Source organism: Oenanthe melanoleuca, chromosome 5 (genome assembly GCF_029582105.1).
Source record: "Oenanthe melanoleuca isolate GR-GAL-2019-014 chromosome 5, OMel1.0, whole genome shotgun sequence".
In the NCBI taxonomy this organism is placed as follows: Eukaryota; Metazoa; Chordata; class Aves; order Passeriformes; family Muscicapidae; genus Oenanthe; species Oenanthe melanoleuca.
The window spans coordinates 10,794,195-10,821,440 of record NC_079339.1 but is presented as its reverse complement, the minus strand read 5'-3'; the positions used below and the strand labels follow the sequence as shown (position 1 = coordinate 10,821,440).

Sequence of the window (27,246 nt, the reverse complement as noted above, 5' to 3'; positions counted from 1 at the left end):
CAAGGCAGCAGACCTTGCAGAGATGTCTCACTGCAGCTTCTCTGTCTGGGCTTACCAGGTCCTTGAAAGGTGAAGTGCAGGGGAAGGAAGATCAGACACCATGTTACACAGGAATTCCTTTTCCAAAAAACAGACTGTGCACATGTGTGGCCACAGTGGTACAGTCACTGCATGGGTACAGCAAATCAATACCATGCAATATTCTGCCCCTTCCTGTACACATTAAATGGCACTCAGAGCAGATGAAGTGCATGTACACATAATTAACAGTGTTATACACATACCTATAGGGAATGATGGACCTGTACTGTAACACACTTTGTAAACATACCTAACATCTTAGAGAGAACCTAAATTCCATGTGTTACTTCCTTGTTTTTATAGACATAAAACCTGTAAAAAACAGAAGTCACTGATTGCACATAGCTTGTTATATTAGCAAAGTGCCTGTTCTTTCCAACATGAAAGACTTGTTGTTGGTTTGTTTTTTACTACCTTTCATCAGTTCACCTCTTTCCCAGCCAGGCTGGAGAGCAACTGCACAGCAGTACAACACAATTCCAAACCCAGCCATGTTTTACTTACAGCAGTAAGCAGAGTACAAACACGTCTGCTTTTCATCACAACAACCAAAAATATTCAGAACATGGAGTCATTAGGAACACTTGGCAACCACAAGGCCACAATTAACAGTAATGATCACTTCAGAGCACTCAGAGCTCCATGTCAACCCTCCAAGGAGCTCCATGGTTTCAGTGAGATACCTGCATGCGAGCAAACACAGGGGAGCACATCCTGCACCAACAGCAAACCTGACAGGGCTGAACAGAAGGCCAACAACAAGGAGACATCCATGGAGAGTAAAGCCTGAGTAAAGTCTGTTCCAGCTGCCCAACAGGACACAGACCCATCTGGGATGGATGGGTTTGTAGCACCCTCCTCACCCGTGCCAGGGAAATTCTCCTGTGAGCCCCAAAGCTGCAACCAGCCCAAGGAGCTGCTGAGGCCACTGCTCACTGCAGCTCTGCTTTTTCTTGTATTAAAAACCAACACCCTGCTATCATTTGATATTTTTATACAATTTTAAGCACAGACCCTTAAAACAAGGCTGGACCTGCTCTGGTATGCACGTGCACACATGTACACATCGAGGGGAGGAGGAAGTGTGTGAGCACCACATGTTTTGGTCAGAAGCCAGGAGGGAAGTTGAAGGCAGATGCAAGAAGGGAGAGCACGCCATGGGACTCTCATTTCTGCTAATCCCTCTCTTTTCCTTTCCTTTAGTAACAGTCTTGTGCAATAGTTCTGCAGGGCAGGTCCATGCAGAAGTCAAGATTAACAGAAGCGGGGTCTCAGAAGCCTGCAGGAAAACTGCAATTTAGGAATTTCCCTGCCACACACGAGCTCATTCCTGAACAGCACTGCTGGCACAGCCCCAGTGTGAAACAGCCATGGTTTTCTGCTGCCTGATCATCAAAAACCCATCCTTGCTAAAACCACAGAGGCAGTTTAACACAGCTGGGGCCAGCTCCCCTGGGGCGTGGGACACATGCAGAATCAGCCAGACACCTCACTGGGGACACCACAGCACACACTAATGTCCCCAAGGATGCTGCAAGGAATTACCTGGACACTGGCACCCACACCAGCAGAGTCCTGGCCCAAGGAATGGTTACTGCTGTGCCAAAGGGGTCATCCCCTGATACTTGTAGTGTAGGAAACACTGACTGAACACCTCCAGCAGGGGCAGAGAAGCTGGCAGTGCCATGACAGCAGCACACACCCCCTAACCCATGATACAGACACACACAGGCAGCCCTGAAAAGAAAGCAATTCTGCTTTCTGGGTTTCACAGACACCCTTGACTGGAATCCCCCAGGACTCTGTGGCCATCCTCTGAGATGGGATGAGTATAACAAACAGCATGTTCCTCAGAGTGAAGAAAGGAAAAATGAAAGCTGATCAACAATACAATCTTGTACAGTGTGCTTCCATTTTTTTTCTAGAGAAATTATGGGACCACTATCAGGTCAATATCAGTGCAATTACATTCTGGTATTGTGCAATCTCTTGGGATAAAACCATTACCAGAAAAATTCAGGAATAGCAACTTTTTTTATTAAGCCCAGAATTTTATAGGTGGACCCCTAAAAAGTCAGCAGGATACTCTTTGGGAATCATGTATCAGAGAAATCATATGACATGACCAAAAAAACCCCTACCAAAATGGTGTTCAGCACAATACAGAATTAAATGTGGAAGCACAATACAAAATTAAATCTGGAAGCTTGAAGACCAAGCCTTGAACACTGGAACCTCCTTTTTTTCCCACTCAATTAATACCATTACTACATCTAACATGATGAGAAAGTTCAAACTGGCAATAACTGCTGAATTAAAAGAATTAAGTGGGGGCCTGTTAAACTCCCATGATTCCTCTTCATGTCCAATTTTGTATGCTTTAAAATACCTTTAAATATTTCTAAATAGTGCTGTTTTTCAAACATGAATTCTGAGACTCTGCTTCCAGGAATGCAAGTCAAACTGAGTAACAAAAGACAGGTCATGAAATAAAAGTCCAAAAGGAGACAAATATACTGTAACCCTCCAAAATAAAGATGTTTAGCAACATAGTTTTCAACATAAAATATGAGAAATGCTAGCTCATGTAACCTTCACATTGCCAAGAATTTGAATCATATGACACACACACCGAGCTGATTTTCTCTCAGGAATAATAAAATCTTTCTTGTTATTGGACAGTATTCACAAACCTCTGAATTCTGAGAGGTTTTAAACTGACTGATAGGTTTTAAAACTTTATCTGGTGGCAGAATATAATACAAAAGTTACTTGCCTAAGAAAAAGAAATATTATTTATAGAATGTCATTGTTTTTAATTTTGCTTATCAAAATTTCTTTCACAACAGGCTGCATGGTAAGTGCTACAAAGAGGCCCTTATTACACTAAAGTGATACAGAAGAATCACAAGCAAAGTTCTAGAGGTAAAATATTATCTTCCATTTGCTTTTGGCCAACTTTGGAGAACAGATGATGGCCCAGATGTGTCTTTGTTGCAACCTACTACAGGTCACATTTTATATTTTGTCCTGGTTCCTACTAAGTTGTGTTTCATACTGTATACTGCAACTATGCTTATTCTAGAATATCAAACATCTGGTTATTGCCACTATGGAAAGCCACAGTAATCTATCAGAAACCTCCCACAGCACTAAAACAATGACTAATTAGTCTACTATTAAAGATATTCTCTCAGTTACAGTGGTACAACACTTGTGTATTGACATAGATGTGACACTGGAGCAGGTCCTAAACCAGCACTGATGACTGTGTAACTCTCAGATTAAATCACATCACAAGAAGATCTCACTCCTCCCCACATCTTAAGACCAGAATTCTGAGTATTTATGTATTTATCAGTCTAATGCACATTTTTGCTGCTTTAACCACATTTAGATTAAGAATCCAGATGTCTGGGGCAGATGTGTTTTCCAATCTGACACACATTTGCCAAACAAAAGCATTAATATGCAGTTAGGCAATGTTACTGACCAACATCTTAGGCACTGCTGTACCACAACATCCTGGAGCTCTTCCTTTGAAATGAGAAGGTTTATCTGTTCCAAATACCCAAAGAAGGTGTCTCACAGTCCTGCATTATCTGAAGAGAATCTTTCCCCAGAAATACATTTTCTTAAGAAGATTCACTGTTACTGTTACATACTTTATGCAAATTGCCTTGAATGCCTTTTTAATAAGGAAATTGTTTCAGGTTATCAAATACCATCCCCAAAGTGTAGTCAGGCCTCTTCTTCCTTTTACACTTTATCAAATTAAGTGCAACCACATTTCAAAATACAGTGCTCACTTGCTGATGCCAGAGGAAAGTTAGAGAGAGAACTGAAATTCTGGACAAGTTATGATTGCAATAAATGAATGGAGAAGTATGCAAATTGAGCCTTGAGATGGTTTCTGCCACAATGTCTGAACAAATCCTAAAAGTACAATGTATTGCTGAAAACATAACTACATACAGGTGTTTCCCTGCTAAAAATAAAAAGGCTTTTTAGTTGCAAAAAAACGTTAAGTATTTTTTTCTAAGATGTCAGCTAATGTTATTATAGAAAATTAAAGCAGAAAGAAAAATGTCTGAAATAATGACAGACAAATAATGAAAAAATAGCAATTTATGTGGAACTGCAAATTTTTCTGAGGTAACCACAGCAGAGGAAAGCAAGTATGACAGAAATAGTGTTTAGAGCTAGAATTTCACATTTTTATCTGCAATGGCATCTGTTTGAATGAACTGAATTGTCAATCAATATATTAAGCTTTCACAACACTGCAGGTGTTTTTTAGTAGTAGTTTAGTCACATAACATATGGGACAGAACATAATGCTCCTGCTCCTCTATCAAGGGTATTAAACACTATGGTGAGACAGGCTGATTTAAATGTTTGCCACAGTACATGATTTGTCAGAGGAAAGAGTCTTACTCAGAGCATGACACTTGTTTTCAGCAAGTGGTCAGTCACAACTCCTAGCAGAGATAAAAGGAAGTAGTTGGTGATTTAATTGCCCTCAGCAGAAGGTACCTGCTTTAATCAGTGACCATTACAATCTCCATGTAATTTTGATCTTCCTACTACTAAAATCGATCAGAAATACTTCTCTCATTTCTATTTCAGCAGCAGTAGTTGCCAATACTTCTCAGACAAAGAAGAGCATGTTTTTTACACTTGAGTCCTGACCTGCTGCATCATACCTTACCTTACCTGTATTTGTAAGGCTTCCATCACTCCACCACAGGTGCTAAAGAAGGCAGATTAATATGAAACTCTAATGTACTGTTCCACAAATCATAAGCCTATTAAAATCTGCAGGTTCTACCTGTTGTCAGTGGAAAGAATAACAGCTTAAAACAATGCCCCTCTTGGACTGAGAGAACTCAAGCTGACAACCACCAGAGATGTGGCAAGTCCAACTTTTATCCTCTCTAGAGAAATTGGTAAAATACCACCCTCACTTCCTCCCAGTTGACAAATGCCTAGATCAGATCCTTGGGGAAATACAGCCTGTGGAATTGTTCACTAAAATCAAATAGCTATTCACTTGAAGCAATAGTAGGAGTGTTTTATTCCACTTCCTTATCTCAAACCCTGTGGGAGCAGACAGATATGAGACCAGCAATAAAACACATGGTGGGATTATCACAAACATTTTGTTAACATACTGCTCTTAATGCACAAAATGAGCATACAGAAGCTCTGAAAATGCAGCTGATCCTTATTTTTGTGGACTCCAGTAAGAAAACATAATAGATTCTATTAAATGAAAAAACCTGACACTAGACAATCAGACAAATCTTGACTAGCAATGGAGAGCTCTGCATTAGATTTGCAGAGTGCAATCTTCCTGATTTCCTAACACCTGGCACTTCACAGTAAGACAAAGACTTCAGTCCAAAAGATTTTCCAGAAATGGCCAACATGCATCTCTCAAAATTTTCCATTTTTTGTGTCTTTTAAAAGACATTGCTTAAATTACTTGGTCTAACGACCTGCAGCTAACAGAATTCATGTGTCTATGGCAAAATGTTGACTTGCTGAGTTTGAAACAATTCACCAATTTATAAGCAGAGGTTTAGTGGCTGGAGAGCATCAGACTTCCCACCTGGATGAGCAGGTGAGCCTGGTGTCCCAAACCATGGCACTGGAGCTTGCTGCACACACATCCCCACTCGCCCCAGTGTGCCCTGCAGGGAGCCAGGGCTCTGCCCCTCTGCCAGGGCATCCCTTCCTTTCCTCTCAGCTCTTGGATCACCCTCCCTGTGCCTCCAGCCACAGCAGGATTCCAGTTTGCATCCTGCAGAAGCCAATGGCAATGTGCAATCATGTTAACAGAAAAATCTGCTGGTGAGATTGAGGCACTTTCTACAAGTCCAGTGGTTCAGTGAGGTCTGAAAGCCCTACTGCAACCTGACTCTCCCCAAAAACCCCATCAATAATTAATGTGGTATTTCCCTACAGCTTCACTACATCTCCAGTTAAGACCACATTTATTAAATTAGATTTTTGTGTCTTTTAACAGACACTGCTTAAGTTACTTGGTCTTATGACCTGCAGCTAACAGAATTCATGTGTCTACAGCAAAATGCTGACTTGCTGAGTCCCACTGCAGCAAGGGCAAACTTAAATAAGTTCTTGATAATGTGCTTTTTTTCTTGAATTGATACAGGGAAGCTCCAAAATGTCACAATTTACACATTGCTTCAAATAACACACTTGAGCAAAATGCATAGACAAACCATAAATCATGTTTTTATCTTAATAACTAACTTCATATGTCATGAAAGTAGATGTTATTAATACTTGCTTCTAACTCACTGCCCAGTGTCAGGAGTTCAGATGTTTTTATGCTGGCCAAGCTTACTCCTGAGAAATGAAAACTTTCATTTCATATTTTCAAAGATACAAAAATACTGTTGGTGGAGGAAAGGCATAAAAACTGTGCATCCTTATCTGATCTCCTTCCCCTGCATGATTTGAGTTATATTTGCTAGTTTAATTGAGGAAAAACAAGCCTGTTTTAATTTCAGCAACTCTTCAGACACATTCATTTCCTTGAATTTAAGCTCCTTCTTGGGCCTTTAAATCACCAGGATGGGAAAAAAAAAGCTTTTCTTCCAGAGTAAAATTGGCTCTTATTATTTTATTAAAAGATGATGTCAGTATTCCTTTCCTCAGAAAAGCAAATTTCATTTTCTTCTGCTATTATTCTTCTAAGATACAGAAATATAGGGAATTTGTATTTTGTTCCTATAGTCTAAAAATATCTGGATGGTTTTTTAACTCAGGAATGATCAAAAAAGTAGAAGCAAAATCTGTGACACATCTATACAATTCTGCTTTCTGGTTTGAAAGAAGATTTCTAACTCTGGAATACACAGCAGGTGCAATATTCCATTAGTCAGAATTTTGGACAGAGAAATAGAGTTTCACAAATAAATTCCAATTTTCTTCCAACTCTAAAGCTAAATTTAGGGGTTGGAAAAGGTGAAGACTTGTGCCAAAAAGCAGATTCTATGTGCTGTGCAATTTCAGCCAGTCAACTTTGATTTTCATCTGCTGACTGCAGGTAGTTTTGCTTTTAAGACACTGCTCAGACAAAGATGAACTTCTTTCACAACAGCTGAAAAATATTTTACTGAGAACAAATAAGAAATGCAACAGGCAACAAAACTTGCATTTGATGGTGACCTAAGGTAGTATTTGCTCAGTCAATGTTTATTTCTACACTTCAGTGAATGTGGCATTTAGCACTCACCTTTTTAAAAATGTGGGTCTACCTTTTTTAAATTGCTGCAGACCATTTTCAGTGGGTTTTAGGTTAGAGGAGAGTGGGATTAAAATACTAAGGCCTCTGTCAAGTCCCTAATTTGATACAATAACTTAGACAGGGTCAACAAAAGAAAAAGTTATAACCAAATATGATTGCATTACAAGTTAATAAAAATACCACTGCATTCTCAGACAAGAGACTGAAAACATGTAAGTCTATAAAATACTTCAGATGATGAATTGAGAACAAGGGAAAACAGACCAATTATTGAAATGAAAGTCAGAAGAAGTCACCCACATATTCTGCTTTCCTAGGTAGCTGCCACCATATGTTGAGGTTTATTCAGCACATAATAATTTGTCAGTGGAATTAACTTTGGAAATGAACTGCAAACACTTGCAGAGAGTTTCTGACAAACTGAGATGTCACTGTGACAAGAACTGCCACCATGAGCCACAGAAGCAGAAAATATGTTTTCTTAATCTATGTTTAAACAAAGAAGACAAACTTTTGGGATTTTCAACTGAGCAGTGGTTGATACACAGTTGAGGAAGTCTGGATTGAAAATTACCTGGAAAAGCCAAGACCCACTCATTAAAAAAAAGCACTTCAAGCCATTAAATAAAATCATTTCAGTACCTACCAAAACTAAAATGTATCTAAATTATTAATAATGGGAACAGTTTTCTTTCTGCTTGTCATATCAGGCAAATCTGTACAGACCTGAGTGCTTTGTCTTTTACTCTTTCAACAACAAAATATCTTAAATGCACCATCAAGTAGTATCTGCTACATCACTGTAGAACCCGGTCGAGTAATTTAATTATTTTACTTCTCCACAACCCTCTAGGCAATTTTGCTTCTCCCAATCCTAAACAAGAGAAGCACAATCAAGGCCAAAGCCCTGCCATACTGTACCTGCAGAGCACAGTTCATCATTCTCACAATGTAGTCAAACTGCTGATGGTCCAGGATTGCTCGGTTTTCTTTAACGTGCTGGCCCAGCTCCTGAGTCAGGCAGTGCCGAGCTGCTTTGCCTTTCAGGGCTCTCAGAGCTGCAGGCAGGGTCTGCAGAGAAACATCTCACTTTATGGAAATGAAATGAAATGAAATGGCACTACTCATACTGAATTGCATTCATTTTTTTATTAAGAAACTGCAAGCGACAGTAAAGAACAACTCTGGTAATTACCCATTAGCTTAAATATCAAACTTTCACATAATGGTTTATTTTGCCTAAGTTACTAAGTACTAAATTTTTCCCATTTTTTTTTCCCAAATGCATTAAACAGCATTTCTCACCTACACCTGTAAATAGAAACCGTTTGATATGGACAGGCATTGAATGGATGTGAAATCAGAAATGGATTATTGTGGATGAAGTGCTCTGCACAGCCAGGCCAGGGCTGGAGTTTGCCTATCCAGGCTGAGCAGCACATTTTGTGATAAGCAATGAATAACAAATGGGCTTAGAAGTGGTACAGCTCTCACAGCAGTAAGGTCACTAGATTGTCATGCAGTTTATCCCAAACTGGGGCCAACAGAATATTCATATCAAAGTTTTAAAGATGCAGCAAATGCTACAACAGTGATTATCAGCTGTGGCCCTTTAGGCTGGAGGTAACAGCTAAGTAAGAAAAGGCAGCCTATTTGCTAAGGAAAAATCTGCCATATGGAGGGACAAAAAAATCCACTGAACTTTACCAAGTGCCTGGAAGTTGAATGAGGTTAAAAGCTACTGTGCTCTCTTAAAGAGTTACACACTTCATTAGGACTTTCCCCATGTGCATTTTGACACCATAACTCAGAAATCAAGCAAATCTCACTTTCTATCTTGATCTGCACAGCATATACACAGGTGATACTTCCCTGAGAAACCAAAAAATTTCTTAAAAGAATTTTACAGTCATTTTCATATGTAGAATTAGATTTGATTGTAAGTTTGAGTGATTGTTCTACAATCAATACCCAAAAACTCTATGGACAGAATCTACAAAACTTGACAACTTCTTAATGAAGACAAAATAAGAATGTCAAAGATATCAACTCACTGGCACATTTCAGTGAAGACAGACATGCCAAATATTTATATTCATCTCTGAGTTCTATCAAATTATTGATTTTTAAAACCAGCAAAATTGACTGTACTGAAAATTTCCAAAGAGCACTGGCTGTTAAACACCAAAGCACATGTGTACCTTTTGTTTGCATTCCTTCTAATTAATGCTGCTAGACCAACATACACCAACCTCTTTAAAAAAAAAAAAATCATGTGGACAATGCTGCTTATAACAGCAATAAACTTTGCAAAAAGGGTTTTCAACTCAGTCATGCCAGATTAGAAACAGGTTTTCAAATCCATTAGCCTCATATTACACACAATATTGCATTTAAATGATTATTACTTACTTCATTCATTTAAATGGCCAAAATAATCCTTATCATTTGAAACAGAACTTCAAAATGTACTTTGTGATTAGGCCAGTCTCCATTTGCCCATTAACAGAATAGAGAGCAATTTGGGACAATTAAAATTTCATTTTATTACCTTTTCAGTCTCCAAAAATTTGTTCTCAAAAATGAACGAGATGCAGTTTCGAACAACTTCCAACCTTTGAGCACTGTTGAAAACTGTGCTTCCTTTTTCCATTATGGAAACTAACAAAGAAAAAGAAGAATATACATCTGTGAAATGTCTGCAAGAATCACAAAGAACACCACAAACTTATTTTAAAAAATAATTACTGCATCCTCCCCTTTATTCTGTCAAGCAAATGCCATTTGTAGGCAGATGGGAACAAAGGATCCCAAATCTCTATTTTTCCTGTGCCATTTGAAGAGGAGAGTGCTCTGATTTTAACTGGAGTAGTTGATTCTATTTGTGCTCTTTGTCTTATACAGGCACAGAGAGATTACAACCTCTAACATACTGATGAAACACATAAATAAACACCAATTAATAATAAATGTGTGTGTGTTCTGCAGTGAGCTACATAGCCTGTTTTAGCATGTTTTGTAGCAGTAGATAACTATTTTTCGATGGCCATGACAAGAATTCTGCAACATGAAATAAAACCTGACAAACCTGTTCTCTTATCTAGATTCCAAATTGCTGAGATCTTATTTTCTTAATGCATTGTTTTGCCCTGATTTTTCAAGAAAATTCAGAATGCAAGAACTAACATTCTCTTTTTCCCCATAATAACAAATAAAGAGGATCTAAATTCAGGATATGACTTTCTAGTAGATAATAATGAGCTACTTATATCCAAGGATTCTGAGAGACAGTTAAGCATAGAGTGTAAGTGTGAAAGCTATTCCTCAGAAAAAGAAACAGCAAACCTCCTGCTTTGACACAGAAATTAACTTATTAAAAAAAACCCTCTCTTGCAACCAGCCTTTTGAAGAAAGACAACAGAACAGAACCATGTATCCTTTAAATTTTCCCTAAGTACCAGATTCAATGATACAGTCAACAGCAAAGGCAGGTGAAGAGAGTTCATCCTCTTCTTGCATAAATCCGAAGGGAAACAGGGCAGGACCTCAAGAGGCCATGCAGTTCACCCTGCTGTCCCTAGACAGGATCAACTCTATTTATGTTATTTCTCATGTTTGTCTAATATGTTCCCAATGGTCTGTGATAAGAGAGACTCCATGGCTTCACAACAAATCCACTCAACTGCCTCACAATCCTCATTTTACCACGTCTTGCTGACAAATAACTCTATATTTCTGTGCTGCAATTAAACCCATTACTTCTTATCATTGCAGATTATTCCCCTTCTTTTTCTCACTGCCTCTTGTATAATTGAAGCCTGCTATTATGTGTCCCCTCAGTCTCCTATTTTTCAGTCTAAACAACTCCCCATCTTTCCTTGTAGGTCACATTCTCTGGGCCACTGGTCACTCCTGTTGCATTCTTATGGAATCCATCCAACAGAACCAAAAATGGAGACAGTCTCCCAGTGTCCAAAAATGGACACAAACACTCCAGCTGAGGTCTTAGTGAGCACAATGAAGAGATTTCTCCATGGGGTTCACTGACTGAGCTCCTGTTTATACATCCTACTAAGATGTTTGGCTTTTTTGCAGTAGCTTGATAGAGTTGGGTCATGTTTGCCCTACAGTCATTGAAGTTCCCAAATTAATTTCTGAAGAACTGCTGCCTGGTCAGCCGATCCTGCCTAGGCAAGTGCCATACCATATTTGAAGAAAAGCAGTGGAGAAGAACAGAATTCAATGGAGTTTTGTGGTTAGATATCCATTCTTTAAAGATGGATTTGAATTCTGATCCCATCCTTCAAAGTTTTGCAAGCTCTGCCAACTTCATGTGCAAGTTTACTAACCATGGTGGTTTGTGCCACCATTCACATCAGTGGGTATGATTGTGAGTAACAGAACTTTTTGGGACTAAAATGAAAATGACAGGCCTACAACATCCACATCTGCTCTTTATGCCTCATATAGATACATTCATTTTGAGACATATGCTATCTTTGCTCTTTGCCTTTTTCCAGTAATTTACATGTCTTTCACTGGTATCAAAGGAGGAACTGAAATGGTTCAAAGCTTGGTTCAGCCAGTGCTTCAAGTGACCTATGGTGATATTTAATAGGCCTGGCTAAGGAGACAATATTGAGTTTAATTGTTCAACTCAAAATCTAATTCAGATCAAATCCACTTTTTTTGCTTAGCAGTTACACCCCCCACACTCTGGATGTTTGATTTCTTCGTAAAGGCAGATAAAAAAGGGCTTTTAAAATTGCAGAGGCAAACACTGGAGTCTGCACCCCAGAGTTTGCTATGTGTTGGAACCCTGAAGCCTGAGAGTTTTGAACTTTCTGAGCTTTCTGGCACTGACCCCCAAAAGAACACTGCTTGCAACCTGAGGCCTTGGAGAAGGCTCCCAAAATTGAGTGTGGAGTTGGAGTCACTAGTGTGTATTTTGAATAGAAATGTGGAATATTACATGGTGAAGGGTTTGGAATTTGGGGTTTTAGAATATAGTAACAAGTATGAGACATGATGGAGGTTTTGGAGCAGTGGCTCTTTCTTCCTTCTGGTTCCTTCTTCTTGGTTTTAGGTAGTAGTTTTTGGTTAAATAGAAAGTGCTGCACTGCATGTCATAGGTGTTTGGTCATTGGATCAAAAACAACAATAATATAGGTGTCAGCTTTTAATTGCATAGTTAGGCCTTAAAAGACCTTGTAAAGAGCAGGGTACAGCTCCATTTTTGGTCTCTTTTAGCTTGTTAGCTAGAGGTGCTGTAGCACTCACTGTGCTATGGATGAGAATTAATAAACAACCAAATCTGAACACATAACTTTGTCTCTCGTGCTTCAGCTCTGATCAATACAATACAAATACAATATTAACATGAAACTGGGAGCAACACATGCTAATTATCCATGAGAAGCAGGTGGGACAGGAATCAAATGGACATACCCACAGGGGGACCTGCTGGAACCACGCACTTCTTGTCCCCACGGGTGGCAGGGGGGGCTCCCTGGCTCCTGGCCAGCCCCTCCTGGAGCAGCTCCTGCACCCGGCCCTCGTTGATCCGCGGGAAGGGCAGGATGTGGACCCGCAGGTGGGAGCCCTCCGTGGGCCGTGGCACCTTCTGGAATGCTATGTGGGGGTTGGGATTCTCCTGCAGGCCAAAAGCAAGAGGTCACACACACAATCAACCATGCACTGTTATCATCTGTCTCATCTAATTTGATTGCTGTTTGGAGACTCTCCCATACCTGAAAGATGAAGAAGTCAAATATCTCATGTAGATGACTAATGAAATGTTTCATATCCAGACAACCATTGACTCATTAACTTCAATATTCCCAACTTTCTTAAAGGCTTTTATAAAACTGTTTTTGTCAATGTGCAAAATTCAAAACGAGCAAAAGAATGTCCCTGCTTAACTTAGGCTGATTTTATGCAAATAAATGAATATTAAAGACTTCAATATAAACCACTGTGACAGTCAAGCTCTTCATCAGACAATCTACCACCATGTACAGAATGACACCTCACAGTTCCAGGGGTGCAGTAATCATACAAAATGGGGTATTTCTATATCTTCATTCATTTCTTCTGAGGTTACCATTAATCACATCTGAATTTATTGCTGTCCAATTTGACTCTGTGCTCATTACTGGCTACACACCACTGCCAAAGAGTCCTATTCATCAATGAGGTTTCTCTTGTAAATGCACAATAAATTTGGAAGAAAACTTGTAAACAGGAGCTTAATACTTTTTATAGGAGGCAAAGGCAACAAGGAGATCAAATGCATCAACTTGAGAGTCAAAACAGAACAGCTACTTAGCCAGGCACATTCTCTGCAAAGGAAAACTTAATGGAACAAGCCAAAAATCCAGGGGTATGAGAGCAGCAGATGCCAGGGGAAGCAAGGGAGAGAAAGGTAACACAGTCTCAGGAGGGGGAAAGAGAGGACAGAGGGCAGAAAATGCCAGGAAAGGAGAATAACTGTTCCAATATCCATTTCAGTGAGAGGAAAGATTCAGAGGAAATACACAGGAAAAGTTACTTTTATCTTGAACATCACAAATGTTATGTCAGATGTACATGCTATTAGACTAACTAAAGGTCTAATGCCTTGGATTTTCCACCTGTACCAGCAGGACTCATGCAAACATTTTCTCTCTCTAACAGACCTTGTCTCTTTCCCTTGTATCTAAATTGTCACAGGTACAATATTATGATTATTAGAACTGTGAAATAAGATGTCAAAGTACATCATGCAGTCTGTTTAAAATCAGGCAGCTCTAGGCACAGCTTAAGCAGTGTTTCTCACCACTTATATTTAGTCAAAGACAGGTGCATGCACAACTACTAAAAATTTGTCTTCTAAAGGCACAAAGTCATTGACTTAGCTCCAGTGGGAGTGAAGGAGCAGGTCAGTCACAGTGGTATAAATAAATCTCATAATCAGAAAAGACACAAAAGAAACCCCCAAAAGCAGCATTTGGTAGGTCTTGTGGGGGTTTTTTTCAGAACTGTAGATGCAAATCACAGTTTTGGGGAAGTGGGATGTAGAAAAGAAAGGGTGACAAGGGTGTCAGCTGATGGTTAATAGATAATGCTCTGTGGAGTCTGAATAAACACACAAGTGTGAGCAGGAGGGAGATCAGTGTCTATGCCAAAAAAAGCCCACAAACCTCAAAACAAACAAAAAAAATCTAAAACCCACAAACAAAAAAGCCCCATCCCAGAACCAGCTAATGGAATGGTAAGAGGCTTTACAAAAGCACTATGTAAAATAAACATGATGTGAAGGCAAAAATTAAACTGGACATGGAGTTGTAGGAAACCTAAAGAGTACAAGAAACAGGTTGCAAAAAAATTGAATAATGCTTGCTGTGCATGCAAACCAGGGTGACTGGGTCACACAGTAGGAAAGAACTGCTGAAAGTACACATTATACCAAATTATACTATATATATATAATATACATTATAAATGTGCAATTTCCATATGGAAAACTGTTGAGAAGCAAGAAAAGAGATGAATTTGGCATGAAGAGGTTGCAGCAGAGAAAATAGCAGTTTATAGACCTTATGTAAATACAGACTAAAAACAGGTAAGTAGTTGTAGCTATAGCTAACTCAATATTAGCATTAATAAATCAATATCATATGGAATTTCCTTTGCATGTACATATTTAATGATCCCTAAAGTTCCAAAGTCTTTTGCCATAATGTAGATGATGATTACCAGAAGCATTTCCATTATCTAGAAACTGGATCAATCTGAGAAATCAGAATTTTCAGTGTTATCTCAACTCTACAGATGCAGCAGGTACAGTCAACTTACATTTTTGAAGAGCTGTTCTGCAAGTTCTCTAACATGCTTTATCATTTTTGGTGGATTGCCCTCTTCAGCTTTAATTCTTTCAACTTCGAAGGCCACCAACTTTTTATAAAAGAAGGAAGAATAAAAATGTTGATAATTCAACTTTAAAAAAAATATTTCCTATTTAAGTTATGAAATGTTAATCTTAAATTGAAACCAAGGAAAGAAAGATGAACACTGAAAAATGTGTGATGTCACATTGCTCTAGAACATGAGATATTTTCACTTTCTATGAAGCATTTGTTACCAGGCAGAAAGTCCTATGTAAATAAACCAGTCCTTTCACATTTCTATACCTCAATCCAAACTTCTCAAAGGTACTACTACTACAACACAGAATTAATAACACACTCTAATTTTACTCTACATTCAACTCAAAGCCAACACAGTGAAAACTATGGCATTGCCTTTTAAAATTAATTTTTTTGGTCTAAGTTACATTGTTGGGTATTTAATGTAATACTTCTCTATGAAGTTGTTACCATTTCAGAGAATATAATTAAATTACTGAAAATAATTCTGTACTAGCACATACAATGTATTATGAAGCTATAGATTTGACAACAGGAACAGTATTACCAAAGTTTATACAACTATTTAACTTCATACATATGAGGGGGCATAATTTCATAGAAGTAAGCTAGAAATATCTCCTTAGAAGAAAATAGGAGTTGAGATGATTAATATAAATTTGTTATAATAAACAGTGGAGAGTCAGAAGCATTCCAGTAGTTTTTCCCATGCTGAAACATCACAGTAAATTGTAATTTACTTGGGAATAGAGAAAGTTTTCACCTCATCAAAAAGATCACAGGTTCTGAAGGGAGGACCCCTCTCTGACACAAAGCCAGCAAATGCCATTCCATTGAGGACTTTGGTTAGAAAGTCATTTTCAATTAAGCCTCTCTGGCCCAAGAAGGCTGCCTGCAACAGAAAGAAAAAAATGCACCTTTTAAAATCAGCATCAAAATTACAACTACAAGCAACTGTTGTGTACTAGCTAAGCATTTTCACCAGGCTATCAGCTTATACTAGTAAGTGGTACTTTCTGATTAAATTTTTTATTATACATAGTATCTTTTTATACCTAAATTCAGAACTAGAAATTTGATACATACATTTTTAAAATCTCACAGGTAATAAAAGAGAAAACTAGTACCTTCAAGCAAATTATTACATACAGAAGTTTTCAAAACTCCACAGTGATTCCTCAAATGTTTATTTGTATTAAATTTCAGCGTTAACTTTGTTGTATATTTCTGTCCTGTCCCTGCAATTACTTCCACTAAAACACACTGATATTGTGCTATGCCAAAATGATGTGCTTATCACATGCAGATAATTTTAATTACATTTTTAAACTTCATCACTTGTTCAAAAGGCAGGCTTGTGGGAACAACATGGCACAAAGGAATACCATCAACACACAGAACTGCTCCTCCTTTACCTTATGGAAGTGGATGACAGGCTCAGCATGAATTCTGATCAGCTGGAGGCAGGAGCGGTATCCCTGGAAAAGCTGCGCGAACAGCCTGAGGAAGATTGCTCGCACCTCTTTGTCCTGCAAGCAGTAATGGAGCATGCTGTCAAAACATCCTTGTACCCAGAATTTCTCCAACTTTGTATGAATCTGTATGAGCAATGCCTACAGATTCATGAGTGCAGCAGTGCAGCACATGAAGCAGTATTTGTATTTGTACAGATATGAGGTTTTCTCACAGAATGGTTGGGGCTGGAAGGGACCTTAAAGACTGCTGGCACCCAGAAGCCTGGGAGTTTTGAACTTTCTGTGCTCTATGGCACTGACCCCCAAAAGAACACTGTTTTTGACCTTGTTTTTGAGCCTTGGAGAAGGCTCCTAAATTTGAGTGATGGAGTTGCTGTCACTGGTGTGTAGTTCCAATAGAAGTGTGCAATATCACACAGTGAAGGGCTTGGAATTTAGGGTTTTAGAATATAGTAGTAGATCTGGGATGAGATGGAGATTTTGGGGCATTAGCTTTTTCCTCCTTCTTATTCCTCCTCCTTCTTGGTTTTAGGTAGTAGTTTTTGGTTGGATTGAAAGTGCTGCACTGTGGATCACAGATGTTTGGTCATTGGATCAAAAATATCAATAATATATACATGTGTTAGCTTTTAATTGGACTGTTTGGCTTTAAAAGATCTTGTAACAAGCAAGATTCAGCTCCATTTTTGCACTTTTAGCTTGTTAGCTGAAAGTGCTGTAGCACTCACTGTGCTATGGACAAGAATTAATAAACAAACGAGTCTGAACACAAAACTTAATCTCTCGTGCTTCAATCCTGAATCTGACTGAAGGCAGAGGGAAAAAGAAGATAGATACTAACAAAAAAAAGACACTAATAAAAGACCACCAGGCTCCCCTGCCCTGTGCTCAGATGGCCATGGCAGACCCTGCTCACAGTCCCTCCTCAGCCCTGCTGACCTCTCCTTTGCCTGCAGCACAGGCTCTGGGCTAAGCCAGGCTGGCTGAGGGGTGGTCATGTCATGAACCACATGAATGAGCTGACATGACAGAAACTTGATGCAAATAAAGGAAAAAGGCTATTTTAGCCTGGGTTTATTTCCTAAAGTAAGTGTGGCTTTGAAGCACTACACAAACAGTGCCTTCAGAGTGGGCAGGGGCAGCAGGGATTAACAGGAGCCTAAGGTAGCACTGCTGCTGCTGCTGGAGAATCCAGGCTTGGATTCTCTACACACTTGGATTCACTACACACCAGCTGCAGCTCTGCCAGAAGAGCACACTGCTCCAGGTTTGCCCTGCTACCTGGCTAGGACTCTTCCAACTCACATTTTCACCTGTCAACCTTCTGCCACCAAAACCAGACAGAGTTACCTTAAAAAGTTCAAAATAGTAGGTCCTTAAAGTCTTGGTTCATTTATTTGAGTAAAAGAGAGCTTACATCCACACCACCAGAAAAATGGAAATGATGTGAACAGCTGGAGCAGATTCGGGGCAGTGACATCTCCACCTGGTCCAGATGTCACTAAAGACTGGCATCAAATCCTGGGCCACCCTATTATTTAATCTCAGCAGCCATGCCAAAAATCCTGAGGTCCCAAAAATTGTATATGACCTCAGGTTTTATGGTGTTATGTTACAAACTCTAATTTTACATGTTGCATACAGCAAATAATGTTTACTATCAGGTAACCAGCTGACAAGCAAATATAACCTAAGTAAATTACAGCCTGTAACTTATTTTTAAAGAGAAAAGGAATATATAAGATACATATATAAAGCTGGAATGTACAATTGGAGTATTTTACTAGAGGCTGTTTATTCTTCACTGGAACATGATCAATGTTGCTCTATTTTTAACTTAAATTTTGTATGGCTCACTTTACTGACAGCCATGCTCATTTTCTGCTGCTCTCTAGGATTTTAGCAGGTACATTTGTACCATGACTTTTTTGAAAACGTGGTAATTTCTTTCAGATTTAACAAAATTCTTATTTTGATACAAGATTCTGTTAATCTGAGACTTCCCTATTCAAAGTGAGATCTTAGCTGAATTCTTCCATTAGTTTAAATGAAGTCTGGATGACATTCCCTGTCTTCAGCAATGGAAAATCCCAATCTTAAAGCAAGAAATACATATAACAAATATATTGTACCACCTAAGAGTTTCACATTTTCAAATATATCTACACAAAAAAGCCCCAATGTGTGATCTTAAACTGAACTGGCTTTTGGATTTTATAAAAATTCTAACCCATCAGAATGTTATTAGAGGGCAAAAAGCATTTCTTTGCTCCACCAATAATACTGTAAAGTATATGGAAAAGCAAACAAAATTCTTAAAAGGAAGCTAGTCTAAAATTTCAAGTTTTCTACTTATGCAAGTCAGACACAGAAAATAACACAGAAATCTTACCAGCATTTTCGAGTGTGATAAAGCTGTTCGTGGGGGAGGGAATGCATAATCTGCTGTTTCCAAATCAGGATGCAAAACCTAGAGAATTTTAAAAACAAAATCTTTTTTCATTCATTTTGTTGAGAAAAAGTTATTTCTTTTCTTTCTCAAATTAATATTCACTGATATTGGGTACCTCAAGTAAAAAGTTGAGTTAAATTGTGAAGACTGCATGAAAATAAAGATGGAATTAACTTCCCACCTTCAAGTTTCTATATGTGACTTAGTTATCAAAAACTTCTATCACAGTCCATGAAACTATCAATACCATTAGGGATTTTAGAGCCAATTCAGCTAAAACAGATTAACAGACTAAAAGTTTTTCTGTTTAAGATAAGATTTGCTCAGAAGCCCCAAGTAAGGTGATTTCTAACTTATTAAAATGACAGCAAAAAGACAAACTGAAGTATTTTTTATGGCAACTCCCTAAAGTAGAATCCATCATTCCTAAATTCTGAAACAGGGGCATCACACAAATGAACTTTAAAGGGTTATTAATTTGTTAAATTTCAAGAAAATGTACAGTTGAAATGAATTTATAAACACAGAAAGGCAGCAAAAGTGAGTAATAATAATGCTGCTCAAACACTCTTACTAAAAATCATTATAAAGGAAAAATATCTACCTCTTGAACACTGAAAAGACATTTTATATTTCCATTACTGATGATATTAACTCGAACTATGGAAAATAAACTCCTCTAAAACCAGGAATGTTGCATGAATCATTCTATTAAATCTCATTTCCAGTGTGCTTGAAAGCTTGATATTGAAATTTTTCATTCTTTGCAAATAGGTGAGAGGGTGAAAAGCAGGGATTTTATTCAAACATACCAGAGAAAGTGCCATTTGAGTCTGGTGTAGCAGTGGCTCTGGAAGCTGGGATAGATGAATACATTCAGGAATTTTAATTGTTCCTCCATCCAGGTCTGCTATGATTACATCTAACTGTAAGGAATAAACAGAAGTAGTAGAAGTGCATACAGTGAATGCAGCTTAAAAAACCACAACAGTTCAAATTTCTGCACAACGATCTGCACATAAGTTTAAAAAAAAAACAAATTAGAACAGTACCAACTTTAATGTACAGAATGCTTTTGATACAGGAAATACTCCAAATACTTCCTATTACTGAATCTAGCTCTGAAAAATGAAATTAAACCAAAGAAAATGAAATTAGGCCAAACTTTCAAAAGTGACTTTTGTTTCTCGATGTTCCAGGTCTGTGTTCAGAGACATGAGATATCTAATAGGCTGTTTGCAAAGGAACACAGTGAGGGCAACTAGAATTAAAATTTCATGTTTCTAAGCACCCCTTCTAACCCTGGTTCAGCTTCTCCAAGCACATACTTACAAAGGGTAAAATAAATCAATTGAGAATACACTTGAAAATCCTCAGTGAATTGCTCAAACTCAGAACAAATAGATGACAAAGCCAGAAATGGATCCATTCCTTCCCTCCTGCACTAGAATCCAATAATTTCCCTCGACTGGACAGCCTCAATGTATTTACGAGAGAAAAAGAAAAAAAAAAAAAAAGACTTTTTTTTCTTTTTTCTTCTCCTGATTGTCTTGCCTTGCTTTCTTCCAGTAGTATTTGGAACATATGTGAATTTTTCATACAGCTACCTCCAGAGCACTCAGAAATGCTCTGCAGCTGAATACTGTCTTGGGTTGCAATGCAGGATGTGACCAGGGGTGTGTATTCTATCACCATCTGTTAAAACCAGGTGGGGCAGTGATCTTCATCTGTTCTACAATCTATCCTTTCTCCAAGGAGATATCTTCTGTTAATGGGCCATTCAGTCCCACTGAATGACTGATAAAATTACATCATCCCATTGGGAGATACTCCAGGCAGGGAGAAGAGCCAAGCCTTTCTTACTTAGATAAAAACTGAGATTTGGAACATCAGAGCAGCCTTTTTGCACTGGATTCCAGAGGAGAACCAGACCCTTCTACATCATTACTGGACTTTTGGAGTAAAACTGCACCTTCTACAGGAGCACTTCTTCAACTGAACCACATCTGCCACTGCAGGAGGACTGCAGCCACCATTTAATGGGACTGCTGCCAACACCCTGACTGACAGGGTGTCAGCTTGTATTCTGACTCTGTCAGTGCTTTGGGTTTGGTTTTTTTGTAATACTGTATTTATATTTTAATTTTTCTAGTAAAGAACTGTTATTCCTAATTCCCATATCTTTGCCTGAGAGCCCCTTAATTTCAAAATTACAATAATCTGGAGGGAGGGGGTTTACATTCTCCATTTCAAGAGAGGCTCCTGCCTTCCTTAGCAGACACCTGTCTTTTCAAACCAAGACAAACAGCCAAGCAGGCACTGTGCCTGCTTTGGGCACAAATACTCACGAGCTCATGAATGTCATTGCGAAAGACTGAATGGACCCCAATGATGAAAGGTGTTGGGGAGCTGAGAACCTCCAGAAGCTGTGCAGGAAGAATTGGAATATAGGGATAACTGTGAAAAGAAGAAATGAAATAGAATAAAAGCTTCTGACTATCCTTCCACATAAGGCAACTTTTTTCTTTAAAAAAAAAAAATCTTCCTGTTAGTAATCAGGGACACTAAAGTTATAGGTAATACATTCATTTTAAAAACATGATTAGTTTTTGGCCATATACCCACATATTAGCCTTTTGTAAAATATCATTAATAAGAAGTCTCTAAAGGAAATATTTTGTTTTCATATTGAAATGACACCTAAATATTATGCATAGAACACAATTTCAGGTAGTGTTTACTTGGTCTGATAATTTAAAAAACTTGGTGTGTTCATCAAAACAGCATCAAGAGCTGGATATAAATTGATCAATGTATTTCTACACCTAATTTATAGTTATTAAGAAACATATTCCAAAACCCAATTTCCAGTTTTTCCTTATTATTGTATATTATAATGAAACCAATCTCTGAAATATTTTAAATAAAACAAGCTACTAAAATACAAGCAGTTTGAAAAAGGTGGGTCAGAATTAAACATCTTCTTCCTAAAATAACCAAATTGATTGACAATAAGTTTTCCAGTTCAAAATTCTGGATCCACCTGTGGCTTTTTAGAGAGGATCAGTTTGTTGATTTAAATTAATTCTCTGGTGGACATTTGTCAATGACTTAGAACTGATACACACTAATGTAGCTGCTATCTTTGAGCCACAGAATCTTTTGGGTTGTGAGCAGGGTTTCTACCCTACATTTGCAGGTGGAATATTTCTTCCTTAATTATTTTCACTGCCCCAATACAATCAGATATTTATTAATGATGTGTACACACTAGAAGTGGCACATATCATCATTAATAGCTTTGCTTATTTGAACAAATGTAGCAAAACTCTTTTTGTTTGGGATAAACAAAAAATAAATGCAATTTGTTCTTGTAATAAATTGTATTTGTAATAAAAGTTACAAAATTAGTTGTTAAATTATTTAAGGAGTTGAAAGAATCCAGACTTAACTCACCTGTATTTGAGGGGAAACATCAAAGACTCGAGAGCCCTACAGGCATCACTGAGCCTTTGAAAACTTGCTGAGTGAAAGAGAACCTTATTTTCTGTAAGCACGGCACAGAATAAGCTGAGTACATTTTGGATTCCTTCAAAAAAATAAAATAATAAGAAAGAACTGTAACAACATGCCAAAAATTTCAAAATTACATTAAAATGTACCATTTTCTGGAAGGATTTTCAAAAAGCATATGATAAACACATAAATTTCCAAGTTCCAAGTTTTTCTCTTTTCTTTGACTAGTGCACCTTCCTTTTGTTTTTCAGGTTGCTGAAATACTAACTGAATGTACTTCCACATTTCAGATATACTTTATTACATCTCCCTTTCAATACCACTTGCAAGGATTTCCACTTCTCAGCACAAATCCCAGCAATGCTTAATAATGGCTTCAAACAGTATTATGTGCATCTTCTGCACAGCCTTCTGTATATCCAGTACTCAATTCTGGTCACTGATCCAGGCTTAACTTCTAAACCTCTTTGTATCTCCAAGTAGGGGGAAAAAAATAAAATGATACTGCCAATGAGAAGATTCCCTAGTGAATATATTCATACCTCATCCATGGAGAGCATTCTAGGAGTCAGGGGGTTAAAAGAGGGCAGTAAGAGAGTATTCATCATTGGAAGATACTTAAAGGAAGATCTGACTGTTTAAAAAAGCCCCACTAGATTTAGGTTAAGACTCATGAATCAGATGTTTGGGATGGTTTTGGGGCTTTTTTAAGACAGTATAACTTACCTAAGAGACAAACCCACGTGCTTTCTGGGAAAACCAAAAATATATTTCCTTTAAAAAAAAAAAAGTCCCATCCTGAGAAGCAGACATGCCTGACACATGTGAGATATGCTGAAATTTATGAAATTTCCTGAAATATGCTGGAATGTATGATGTTTCCCTGAGGACATGGCTTGTGTTATCAGTAAGACAGCCTGTATTACCTTCCCAAAGCTGCTGCTTATCTTGCAATAATGTCCCCAAAAAGAAGTGTGACTACAGAGCCACTATATTCATATGATAACTAACACTTTGGGTTTTTTAAAGTAATTTTTATTACATGTTTTGACAAATCTTTTTTTCTTCCATAATTTATGCAAATTTTATTGGCTGGAGTAAAGCCCAGTTCCTAAACACAGCAGGACAAGGATTTGGAGAGGGTTGCTTAGAAAAAGAAGACTTAATTCCTAGGATGAAAAAGGTCCAACAACAACATAACAGCTTGTGCTTCCAAACTCCATTCTCCAGGAGTCCTACAGAACTCATACAACCAAAGGCTTGAGAGGCATGAGGATAGAGGGCTTTGTTACAAGGTTGAGTGAATTATTGTTGCAAATGTTTGCTATTATTATTAGTGGCATAATTAAAATTGTGCTAGTAAAAAACTGCTTTATAACACACAAGATAATGATGATGATAAAAAGTCCAGTTTGTTTCCTCATGTGAATGAAACAGCAGCCGGTGAATGGTTAGAAAGTAACTGGAAATAATGTCCTTTCTTGTGTGTATGCACAAGGGGTATGAATATATCTGAACAAAAAGTTAGAAACTGCTGCCTGCTTGAAAAAAAAAATCAGCAAAAACTTAAAAATTCTAACTGCCCCTTTTATGCAAAACCATCCTTGTTCCTTTCCCAGAAAATTTTAAATAATATTTTGGAGTATACTTTTTGTTTCAAACTAAGTTTTTGTTTTCAACTGGGCTTCTCACGCCATTTCATTCCATACCAAAGATCTTGAGATATCTAGGAATACATATTTTTTTAAACATCTGAAATTTTTTTCCTACAATCAGATAGAAAGATTCTCAAACAGTGCTCTAAAATCCCATAACGTTTTGGCAGGTATTCCTGAGGAAATAATACCAAAAATCCTCACAGATATTCAAAACATTTGGTACAATGAAATGCTCTAAAAAAGCCCTTCCTGTCATCAAAATACCTATAACTGAAAATTCTTGAAGGAGATGGTTTTCCATTCTGCACATCTTAAAACCCAAACCTGAGTTATGAAAGGAAAGAGTTCTAAAATAGTTTTTGGATGTCACTGACTTCAAACTTTGTTTTGGAAATAATTAGAAAATTCATTTACAGATGTAGAAGATTCAATTGAAATCCACCTGTGACAAAAACCAGCCTTTTTAGCTATATGATATTATTTTGCTGTGTATTATGATAATTCAAGAGTTTAGAAGGAGTATTTTAATTCTAACACCTTTGAAAGTCATAAAACTTATCCAGTATCAGCCTTTTTAATTTCAGATCTCTATGGAATACAGGCTTCCTCATCAGACACCAAAACAATATGCAACTCTCCAGAGTACATAATAACTGAACATTTTTGCAAAAATTTTACTAACAAAAAATGTAAATGAAGTGGAAATCAGAATTTTGCTTATGCATGAAGAGGACACCTGCAAGTACTTCACAGTATTCAAAGAGTGGTTGTAGATCACAGTTTCTCTCAGGGACTAGTAAAATTATACACTTCTGTATAAATAATAAAGGTCATCTTCATGTTCCTGCATAGTGTAAAACTGTTTGTCTGTCTGATTATTATCTGCTTTTACCACTGTAAGAAATGGATTTTGTCAGCATCTTCAATTTACAGAAAGTTCTGGATGTCCAGTCAATGGAACACAAAGTTTATTTCAATTACTTAGCACTGATGGTATGGTTTGTGAGGCTTTCATAGTTTCACTAGGGAAATTAAGTCTGGTTTTGCTGCATTTTAGTGGCCACAGATCAAGCTTCAGTTTGTACTCCACAAAGGCATTTGTCAGTGCATCTCAATCAGCACCAATATAAGCTGATGTTTAAATGACTACTTACAGCAGCTATTTCCCACAGATAAAGCTGATATCCCACAGCAGAATACAAACTGCCAACTACAATGTTTTCACAAATTCTGGGAGTTGGTCTCCCAGATGTTCACTACATTCTAACTGGCCATGGAAGGTGCATTTGAAATGTTTACTGTGATATGAATGCACCTGATGTAGCCTCAGTTGTGCTGTGCTAGAGAAAAACACACTTTATTTGCATTTATGGAAAAGACCAAACTTGAAAGCATCTAACACACTTGGACAATAAAACCCAGGCTAACAAATTCAACTGACTGAAAAGCTTGTAGAGCCCACCCAGCTGCTTTGTACCAGTGTTCTCCTTCTCTCTCCCTCTTTGTTTCCTTCTTTCTCTAAATGCTATGTATGCAATAGAGAAAAATATAAAATACATAATATAAATTTTAAGAAGTGTGCAATACAGACAGCTAATCTGGAATGTTCTCATTTTCAAGATGACAGACACTGATTCAATACAAAATTATTGCTCCATACATCCTCTGAAATGTGTCTTTTCAGGAATATCAGCAATAATAATGACTGAGGGAAAACTTCCATCTGATAGAATCAAATTGTAAATAGTAGCACTTTTGATTACTTTCCTTTTCTAAACTGTTGAAGCCATTGATTAAATTGTCTGAGGAAGCCACCAAGGTGTTGTTTCAAGTTGTTTACTGAAAACAAGTCATTCCAAATAACAGCCTGAGCCCAGTTTCCTCGTGCTGCAAGACACAATCGTGTGTGTCTGTAACCTTGAACCCTCTGCTGCTCTGCAGGCTCCACACTGCATCCGATGCTCATTTGTCAGGGCATAAATAGACAACATGAAAAACAACAAACAAGTTGATTTGTACAGATTACTCTTTTGCAGTCTACAGACAGACATCCTGTAAAATATTATACATACGCTGGAAAATTTTGAATGGAGGCTTCCTGACCTTCACTGTTTTCAAGTATTTAAAGAATCTGTAATTTGTACTAAATTATCTGACATCCTACATCAACAAATGTATCAGACTGCCTGCTTCCTGTTGTTCTAGAATTTAAGTACTTATTTAAGCATGATTAAAAAAAAACCACCAAGCACAAAGTCTACTTGACAAGTTACTGTCTTATACATTGGATGAAATCAAAATATTACCACTTGTTTCTTCGGACTTCTGTAAAGAGTTATACACATGGATTCAGAAACTCATCTAGCTGAATACATTATTATGCCAATACACCATTCTTGCATTGCTGGACACAAGAAAAAGCTTAATAGACAAAATAATCCATAACTTAGCCAGACTAATCCAGGAAATGGGTCAACAAAGCCTGAAAAGCCTTTCTGAAAGGCCACTGGAGACTGCATAGTACAAGTTTTGTGCCAGGCAGTGTCAAGCTCTAAAGATAACTAGCAAAGGAGTAGAGAAAAACAAAACCCTTTTCATATTTATTTTTAGATGTGGCTGCATAACTCTGCTAATGACCAAAACACAAGCTTAACTAGTAAATAAGAGGCAACAACTGGACTCAATACTCACATAGGTAATCCCTGCCAAACTGCATTGATTTGTCCACCCAAAAATCACACACTATCTCCAATCAACTCCACAGAGTGAAACCCAAATGACTGCTATGGCACTCATCCCACGAACAATTGGTATTTAGGAAAGCATGCAGGTCTGTTATTAAGGCAGGACTGCACACAACATGATTAAATCACTGCCA

General features: G+C 37.7%; 1 protein-coding gene across 5 annotated transcripts in view; it reads right to left on the bottom strand.

Moving 5' to 3' along the window:
* SBF2 (SET binding factor 2) overlaps positions 1-27,246 on the bottom strand; it is a 230,070-nt gene that overhangs the window by 76,467 nt on the left and 126,357 nt on the right. For all 5 annotated transcript variants that reach the window (XM_056494163.1, XM_056494165.1, XM_056494161.1 and 2 more), the window contains exons 7-16: positions 22,651-22,783; positions 21,543-21,651; positions 20,007-20,120; positions 19,135-19,212; positions 16,683-16,796; positions 16,031-16,159; positions 15,197-15,295; positions 12,809-13,013; positions 9,912-10,021; positions 8,282-8,431 (exon numbers count right to left, since the gene is read on the bottom strand). In XM_056494163.1, coding sequence (XP_056350138.1) covers positions 8,282-8,431; positions 9,912-10,021; positions 12,809-13,013; positions 15,197-15,295; positions 16,031-16,159; positions 16,683-16,796; positions 19,135-19,212; positions 20,007-20,120; positions 21,543-21,651; positions 22,651-22,783 — 1,241 coding nt within the window. The remainder of the gene's footprint in view (positions 1-8,281; positions 8,432-9,911; positions 10,022-12,808; positions 13,014-15,196; positions 15,296-16,030; positions 16,160-16,682; positions 16,797-19,134; positions 19,213-20,006; positions 20,121-21,542; positions 21,652-22,650; positions 22,784-27,246) is intronic.